This window comes from Prunus mume, linkage group LG3, assembly GCF_029339155.1.
Source record: "Prunus mume cultivar Tortuosa linkage group LG3, ASM2933915v1, whole genome shotgun sequence".
In the NCBI taxonomy this organism is placed as follows: Eukaryota; Viridiplantae; Streptophyta; class Magnoliopsida; order Rosales; family Rosaceae; genus Prunus; species Prunus mume.
Window position 1 is genome coordinate 22,996,817 of NC_142700.1, and position 9,548 is coordinate 23,006,364.

Consider the following 9,548-nt stretch of genomic DNA (forward strand, 5'->3'; position numbering starts at 1 on the left):
AACTATGGATTGTAAACCAGGGAGAGAAAAAAATAAGGGTTATTTACTGTAGATGTCCCTGAACTTGGCCCCCATTTGCAATTGGGTTCGTGAACTTTTTTTTTCCGGCAATTACATTCGTTAACTCGATAAATAGTTCCAATTGGATCCTACCGTCCAACTGTGTCAATTTATCTGTCAAAGTGACAGGGTAAAAGCGTCCTTTTAGGTTCTTCATCCATCATTGACCACAACCTCACCTTCTTCATCCATCATCAACCCTAACAACCCCACCTCCATCTTCACAAGTTTACAATACAAATCCATATCAAACAATTTGTGATTGGTAGAAACCACATAAAAGAATTTAACCACAAAAAGAAAAAAAACCATGCTATGAATTCAAAGGTCCATAAAATTTGTAGAACCCATTTGTGCACTGACAATTCCTACAAGCCTCACTGCTCTAAAACCCAACCTGACAACACAAACACACTGCCTAAGCCACCATCGCCGTCTGCATTGTCCCAAGGCGAAAGAGGGGGAATGGGTTGCGAGAGAGAAGGAGAGACAGAGCGAAAGATAGAGGGATTGGGATTGACGCTTCTTCCTCTGCGATTTTCATCCAAAACCTAATTATGTGATTGCATTTGGTACAATTCAGAAACAATAAATGATTTTTATAATCTGCAATTTCTTGGAAGCTTTGTTTTTTCGGAAATGTAATTGGATTGTTTGTGCACAGAGCAAAGCATAGCAAATTGATGGAAGGTTTTCACAGCAACTCGAGAATGGCGAAATTGCTCAAAGGAAACTTGGAGAATGTGGACCTTAACTCGCCAATGTTCAGGTACTTGTGCGCTCAATCTCAGAGTCAGTCGCTGATGGACGCCTTGAAGCAGCGCCGTCGCCACCTCTCACTGCTTTTTCCTTCGGAGAATCTGATGGAGAGGCCACAACCTTCGATAGTTTATAGAACGCCGGTGAGAGGGGTGCAGAGGGAGGAGGTTCTGGTCATGGATTGTGTTTCGGTCGCCGGAGGAGGAAGGAGCTCAAGGTCTGCTTCTGATATGTCGTCATCTTCTTCTTCTTCGGATTCTTTGGGGAAGATTCTGTACAAGACCGACCTTTGCAGGTCCTGGGAGGATTCTAGAAGTTGTCGCTACACCTCCAAAGGCCAGGAAGAGACAGAGCAAAAGAGAGAGAAAGGGATTTGGATTTGGAATTTTCATTTTTAAGTTTACTTATTATTTTAATTTAATTTTTTTTCTTCACTTTTTTCAGTTTTTTTCTTTAATTTTTAAATTTTAAAAATATTTTAATTTAGATGGTTTTAGCCCTCAAATTAACGGCCAAATTGACGGAAGGACTCAATTGGAACTATTTATCGAGTTAACGGATGTAATTGCAGAAAAAAAAAAGTTCACTGACCCAATTGCAAATGGGGGCCAAGTTCAGGGACATCAATAGTAAATAACCCAAAAAATAAATATGTTTTTTGGGTTGAGAGACCAAACAAGACTTAGCACTGAAGTAATTTATTAAAAAAAATATCTTCATATATCAAACAAAGTCCCTCCCAAAAGAAAGCGAAAGAGGAAGGAGGCTCAATTTGGGCTTTTACTCGTCTATCTGAACCGTGAAGCAAAAACCCCAAAACACACCAACCAAACGAGAATGGCAGCGAATGTTGGGAAATTCTTCGAGTCGGTTGGCAACTTCTTCTCCGGTGGCGATCAGATCCCATGGTGCGACCGTGACGTTATCGCTGTAAGCATTTTTCCTAGCATTTTTCTAAACTTATTTGTTATTATTTATTGCTTAAAATTTTGGCATACATGTGAAATTGGTTTGCAGCTTATGGTTTTAAGAGCTAATTAACTTTCGATAGAATTAATTCGATTATTTGATTTTCTAGGGTATATTAAAAGACTTTGCTTGTCAAGGTTTTGTTGTTAGCTTGCTTGTATGTATAAATCCGTCTTATAATGGATCATGGTTTTCATTTTCTCCAGATTTTAACTTCTCTAATTGCAATTATTTGGCTACTTCGTTGAATTATTTAATGGATAATAATAATAACGATGTGGGGATTAAATCAGATGAATGTAAAATTGAATCCCCTATTAAAGCATCGTTGCGGGATACTCCATTTGTTAAGAGTTTCGATTTCAGCAGCTCCTTTGCAATTTCGGGTTTGAAACAGCTTTTACAAAAACAATTAGCATCTCATTGTAGAAAGTGTAGAGGTTCTTAAGAAGTAATAACCAACCTTACAATCTTTCCAGATCAGAGTGTTTTGTCTATATTATGATGCACTGATGTATTCCCTTTTGTTTTATTCTTCCCAATTATTATTATTTTCTTTTTAAAATAAAAAAATAAAAAAAATCATGTTGCTTTTTACTAGAAACTGCATTGTGATGAGTAAGATAAAGAATATGGATCTTGTTACAACTCTAATGCTTAAGTAACTACGTCTTCTACTCCTTGACTCCTCGAACTAATGAGGAGTAGTAACTAGTTCTTAACGATCTATGAGAGCCAACCTGTATTACTGGGGTTGGAGTTCCGTAAGGGCTATCCAGAGTCCTACTCCCAAAAGATGTGGAAATAAATGACTAGTAATTTTTGAGCATTCTAAAATGTAAATGCATTTTAAGGACTGCAAGAATTTATTGATGAGTGTTTGGCAGGAGTGGTCATGTTGCATGCCACACTCATCTGATGTTTTCATGTTTCTGAATACATGTTATGACAGGGTTGTGAAAGGGAGGTTTCTGATGCTCAGAAAGGTTCCTCTGATGAATTTTTTAAAGAATGTATCATGCGATTATCATGGGCTCTTGTTCATTCAAGACAGCCAGAAGATGTGCAACGTGGGATAGCAATGCTTGAAGGTTCTTTGTCTCCATCTCTGTCTCTGTCTCTGTCTCTCTCTCACACGCCCACACACCCACACACTTTTTCGTTAGGGCTTCTTAGATAAGGTAGTCAGCTTGCCATGTCTCATTTGACTGTATGATGTCTTTAATTACACAGTGCACCACCTTCATGCTGTTCAATTTATTGATTTTTTGTGCCTTTTTCTGACTTGATATATTTATAATTTGCAGCCTCTGTGGCTGATGCTAATGCTAATGCTAATGCCAGCCCTCTGCAATTGAGAGAGAAGCTGTATCTTCTTGCTGTTGGGTATCACAGAGGTGGTGACCATTCTAGGAGTAGGGAACTTGTGGAACAGTGTTTGATGGTATGATTTTATTTTACGGATTGGATTATGCAAATGTACCAGAGCTTAACGCACGGCCATGCACACTTTGAAATTCTCTGCATGTGTGGATTGCCCTATTTTTGAAAGCATGCATAGTTCAAACTTGGTGGAGAGGTAGAGAAGTTCCTCAGGAGTTATGGGTGGAAAACACCCAGTTATAATGATGCTGAGAAAGATGTGAATCAAGAACCTTTTTTTCTACATAGTAGTGCAGATTGCTTTACAAATGTTGGCCTCATTATATAATATATATGCAGGCAATGAGATATGTTTGTTTTTTCTTTCTTTGTTTCTTTTTCCTTGAACTTGTTTGTAACATTACCACGATATGGTTCTTTTGTAGATTGCACCTGATTGGAGGCAGGCACTGACCCTTAAGAAAATGAATGAAGACAAGATCAAAAGAGGTAAAATCAATCATTGTTCCTCTCTCTCTCTCTCTCCATATATATATATATATATATATATATATAATATTTGTGTAACTTGGCAACTGACAATTCTTCCCCTTTGGTTTGAATGTAGATGGTGCGATTGGCATAGGTATTGCCGCAACTGCTGTTGGACTCATTGCTGGTGGAATTGCAGCAGCTGTGGCTCGCAAGAAGTGACCAAACCCTTCTTAATTCTCTTATATGCCCGACCCAAGAATCCTCTTGCCTGTCCGTTCTGTTCCCTGTTCATATAAATTTTAGATGTAAAACTATACAACTTTTAGCAGCTTAAACAAACCAGTTTGGAAAACCTTATATCATGAAGAAAAGTCAATAGAGATGGATTTTCCTTGCTTTATTTCTCCTGGGAAACCTTACAGGAATTATAACTTGTTGAAGTGTTCTGAACTTGCGATGAAATCCTATTAATCGTTTGTGTTTTTTTGTTCTCTCACCTTTTTGGGGCAACCGCAGCCTAAAAGTTTGCATGCCATGAATTTGCATCTGCAGCGGGACCCATTTTTGCATACTCTAATACTTATTTGGGATTGATTTGTTTTTGCTGGTAAATGTTTACTTGGGTTGTGTTTCTGTACTATATTTTATTTGCAGTCCAAAAGAGGAGCCAAGGTTATGTTATGGGATGAATTGAACGCAACTTCTTTAGAAAATACCACTTTCTTTGACACAATCGAATGGAAAAGACAAAAGGAAAAATTTAAATTAGATGAAGGGACAAAGTGATTGTGGTGATGGAGGGGCTGTTGGTCGGCAATGGAGGGCGCTGAATGAAGGATGGTGGAGATGACTGCTATAACCACACAAATAAGGGAAAATTTAAGAAATGTAGGCTACACTTATAAACAATTTCAATTTTTCATCTTAAAAAAAAAAAAGAGATATCTCCTCAATTATTTTTTTTAGTATAAGCGATAGTCTAAACTATGGAGAACAATTTCTCATTCACAAACACACAATTATGATGTTGTTGGCCTCAATTATTGAAAATTCATGATTTGTCACTTAACATTAATTCCATTCTAAATTCCGTTACCCTCTATTTGAATGAAGTAATTGAAAATTGCATAGAATTTTTAAATACTACTCTCATCATTAATGAAAGGGTCTAAAGTTATATTCAATATCACATAATATAGCTACCCAAATTCTTGTTCGACTAATATTATCAACTCTATGGTCCATAAAATGTCAATTCTATGCTCCACGAATATTATAATACAAGAATTTGTAATACCATGTGGCCATATGATTGTTACACCCAAAAAATTTCATGCTTGCTATTCTTAATGAGTTAACTATATAAAATTAAACAAATGCATCACAATGTGTCATTTTCCTTATCTTGAAAATATATTTTATTTGCTAAAAAAACGAATGATAGTAAGAATTTGGAATCTCCATCAACATACCACCATAATTTTAAAATAAGTTATTCGCAACAATGGTCCCTCAACTATATCCGTATTTACATTTAGGTCACTAAACTCAATTATTAGTTGCAGACGTCACTCAATTAGGTGTTGTGTTGCACAATTAGTCCTTCTGTCAAATTCTGTTAAATTTTCTGTCAAAAATGAGGATAAATTTAGAAATTCATCAACAACCCTCCATTGCCGCAACCTGATCTTTGCCGACACCAAAAAATTCAATTAAAAAAATGCTGCACAGCAACAAGAATATTTTCAAATATTCATAATAAATACGTTCAAACCAGCAAATAGATTCAAGATCTCATTTTACCTTCAGACCAACCCTTCCCCTAAATCACATCGGTCTTCCATAATCTTTGAACCCAATTCAAATACACCAATTTAAAACCCGACCCTTTTGCAAGAGCCACTAAATTTAACTCATGGGTGCTAAAATTTGTAGACTTTTGAAACAAAAATGAAAAAGGGTAAGTGCTGAAATGATGAATCTTTAGACCTCCCTGAGGAAGCAAACAAGAATGGAAGGTTCAACCATAGGTTCGGCACAAGAGGAATCTTTATTAGACTCGGTTCGCCGTCAGTTTGCAAACCATTGAGAGGTTGAGAGGGAAGAGGGGTTGGTGGGTTAGGGTTTTGAAGTTTTGTATAGCAGATCTATGGGAATTTTTGTTATTTGATATTAAATTCGAATTTCCGAATTTACAAATTTACAAATTTAGAAGTTATGGAGGAAAGGGAGGGTTGTGGATGAATTTCCGAATTTACCCTCACTTTTGATAGCAAATTTAACAGAACTTGATAGAAGGACTAGTGGTGCAACAAAACACATATTTGAGTGACCTCTGCAATTAATAATTGAGTTCAGTGACCCAAATGTAACTACGGGTATAGTTGAGGGACTATTGCTGCAAATAACCCTTTTAAAATTGTTTCATTGAAAATAGTAGTTCCGACGGCAGGTAGCGATCAAGGACATCGGTGGCCATGGTGGTATATGTATGGTAGGTTTGGCTTTGTTCTCTAATTAAATTGTCATTATAATGGAATTTTGGAAATATTACCTATTTAGTTAGGTAGCACTTACAATTCAAATCTATTACATTGAATTTCATACTTTTTCCATTCTCGATTTAAAGATTTTTTTATTGATTCTATCAAATAAGGAATCTCAAATTTTTTTAGAGAGGAATCTCATTTATTAATTTGATGCAATGACTTCCATGTAGATTATATCGAATAAGGATCTGGTTTATTAGTTTGATGAAATTTACAAACTAAACTAAACTAAACAAACCATACATGCACAATGAAGATATCCCAATATTTCTGACCAAAAATAAAAAATAAAAAAAATGAAGATATCCCAATAATTTGAAAATAAAAATAAAAAAAATAATTGACACGATAATAAAAGTATTTGTATTAGATTTACATAACGGCTGATAAATAATTAGTGAAATTATTTCAATTCTCCCACATAAATAATTAGTGAAAATTAGCTAGCAATAAAAGTATTTGTATTAGATTTAAATAATTGCCACTGATAATTTTTTTATTTATTTAAAAAACATTGTTAATTTGCAATGGCTTATTATTACAAAACGTCCTAAAGTTTACGAAACTATTAGATTGCATCCTTAATGTTTTTTGTGTCACTTATGATTCTTAAGGTTAGTATGTAATCACAAATGGTCCTCGCCATTAGGTTCTCAAAAACTTTGTTAGTTTGCTGACGTAGCATACATATATATCACAAAACATCCATGAGGTTTACACACTTATCACAAATGGTCCCTATAATTTTTATTTTTATTTTTAATTTAAAATTCATAAAATTTTGGTTTTCTTTTTAAAATTATTTATAAATGAAAAAACCATTTATAGAAGGATTTTAATCTTGAGGACCGTTTATGAACCCTAAACCTTTAGTTTTTTTCATTTTTAAATTTTATGAATTTTAAATTATTTTTTTAAAACTTTCATTAATTTGTTGATGTGGCATATATATGGAGCCCACATCTACAATAATATAGTGTCACATATATTTAAAATTTAATATATATTTTAAAATAATTATAATTCATAAAATTTTAAAAAGAAAACAAAAATTTTATGAATTAAAAAATTAAAAAATTTCATAAAGACCATTTGTGATAGGTGTGTGAACCTCAAGGATGTTTTGTGATATACATATATGCCACGTCAACAAACTAACGGAGCTTTTGATGGAACCTAATGATAGGGACCATTTGTGATCGTGCATACTAACCTTGAAGACCATGAATGACAATAAAACATATTAAGGATGCAATCTGATAGTTTCGTAAACCTTAGGGATGTTTTGTGATAATAAGCCATTTGCAATTGTAGTATTATTCTCAATAAGAGCAGAAGAGCAACAATGTTCTACTAGCAAGGACTGTGAAGAAGCTTTGTGTGTTTCAAGAACCGTTATTTGCATTGATCACAAATGCACGTGCTTGGATCCAATTGATTTTGATCGTCACAGTGAAAGTCAAACCGCTTTTCTTACAAAAGAGTACCATACATGCTCTGGATCCGTTAATTTTAAAGATGTTAGAGCATGTGTTTCAAGAACTGTTATTTGTCAAGATGGAAAATGCACATGCCTTTATGATGCTAATGTTGCAACGTTGCCACCAAATTAAATAAATTCCATCCACAAGTGGCTCTGTAATCTTTCTTTAAGAAATGATGAACACAATATTTTCGAAAGGCGAAATGGGGAACATCTTCTAGTGAGAAATTCTTGGTATATATATATATATATATATATATATATATAATCCCCTTTTCTTGAGAGATTCCTCAAATATTTGAGGGACACCCTTTAGGGTCCCCTACAAATATTTTTTCAGCAATTGAAACTATCTATTTTCTAAGTCAACATTCATAGATTGTCCTAGCAAAAATTAGACAAATCAGAAACCGTTTCTTCAAAATCAATGAACACGGTTCTTCAAGAAAGTACTAAAATTTCAATAATTCAATTGAGTGGTCAATTGATATCGGATTTAAGTGATTTTTTTGTAGAGATGATTTTTGAATGAGTATCTACAAAATAGAAGGTTTGGATTAGTGAAACACAATATGAAGTAGACCTTACAAGGGTGTCTTTCAAATAAGTATATTTGAGAGATCCCTCAACTAAAGCTCTATATATATATATATATATATATATATATATATATATAAGAGGCCGGGTCATACCTGCATCGAGCCTGAAGTCCCTAGAAGAGCTTTTAGTTTGAAGGTTTTTTGTCAAGTTTCCTTTACTCACTAGTCATCGAGTTGTCTAGCTGTCGGATAGGCTCGTTGGCCGGTGCTAGAGAGGCGTAAGGCATTGAAGAGACCTAAGCAGGGACTAGCAACCTTGAATTAGGAGGAGAACAGAAGGAAAGCATAAAACCCAGACTTTTAAAATGGCAAGCCTTAGACGAATTTTGTCTACCCATTTTTCTGGAGATGCAGGCGCTAGTAGCAATTCTAACCATAGAACCCTAAGGGTGAAAAACTCTCAAGAAATAACCATGCGGGATGTAGAAAAGGAGTTGTCCAACTGGGATATACCCAGAGTACCTATCACTGATATCTATTATAAAGGGTCTTTCAAATTTAGATATGATTATGCAATAAAAACTGTTGAGAAAACCATATCTGTCATTGATAAAAATGACAATTTCCAGCTATTTACTCAGCGTCAAATCGACCAGCATCTGGATAGAAATATAACTATTTGCACATAGACTTGGTGCAGGTAGCGGTGAAACCACTTACCAGAACAGGATTGCCCAGTTCAATCTTGCTATGTGTAAGAGATGGAAGACATAGAAAGTTCACAGATTCCTTGTTAGGGATAGTCAAGTCAACCTTAGGGGAATGCCCAATATATTTTAATTGTTTTCCCAACTTTTCTGTTGCACTTTCTGATATAAGTGTCTTAAAAGCTTTAACGTTGAATATTCAAACTCAGGGTTATGATATGGACCCAGGATCCCAAAATCTAGCAATTATTTACAGGGTTTCATATAAGGTTATGAACACTGTCTGTCCTTAAGCTAAAGAATTAGATAGTAAAGGTGAAACTACCTTGTTCCAAACCAATCTTGAAAAGTCAAACGTGGCAGTCCCAAAAATGATAAAGTGGAGTGATATAACTCTGCCAGAAAAATGGATCTTGGATGAAGTAGCTCCAAAAAGGCCCTTTAAAAATCAGGAGCCTACTCGGATCTTGCAATTTGCTGATGGATAGGTAGAAATACAATTTTCTAGTGCTAGAAGAACTAGAATTGATTTGGCACCCTCTAGATCTAACATAGAACCACACAGATCGAGCACCTCCTCTGATAGAGCTTATGACCTAGAACATGAAAGAATGGTTCTAGCAGG

General features: G+C 34.9%; 1 protein-coding gene across 1 annotated transcript; it reads left to right on the forward strand.

The window, feature by feature from the left end:
• The first annotated feature begins 1,539 nt into the window (after positions 1 to 1,539).
• On the forward strand, positions 1,540 to 4,045 carry LOC148919134 (mitochondrial fission 1 protein A-like). The gene is made up of 5 exons (XM_089049377.1): positions 1,540 to 1,749; positions 2,741 to 2,879; positions 3,096 to 3,232; positions 3,597 to 3,660; positions 3,779 to 4,045. The coding sequence occupies exons 1-5, from the start codon at positions 1,657 to 1,659 to the stop codon at positions 3,862 to 3,864; spliced, it is 519 nt and encodes a 172-aa protein (XP_088905503.1). The 5' UTR covers positions 1,540 to 1,656; the 3' UTR covers positions 3,865 to 4,045.
• Positions 4,046 to 9,548: the final 5,503 nt, after the last annotated feature.

What these genes read in the sequence shown, in the direction of transcription:
- LOC148919134 (XM_089049377.1), top strand. Translation starts at nt 1,657, where the DNA reads ATGGCAGCGAATGTTGGGAAATTCTTCGAGTCGGTTGGCAACTTCTTC. An exon ending in TTGTGGAACAGTGTTTGATG is followed by an intron (nt 3,233 to 3,596) that starts GTATGATTTTAT and finishes GTTCTTTTGTAG; the next exon opens with ATTGCACCTGATTGGAGGCA. An exon ending in TGAAGACAAGATCAAAAGAG is followed by an intron (nt 3,661 to 3,778) that starts GTAAAATCAATC and finishes GTTTGAATGTAG; the next exon opens with ATGGTGCGATTGGCATAGGT.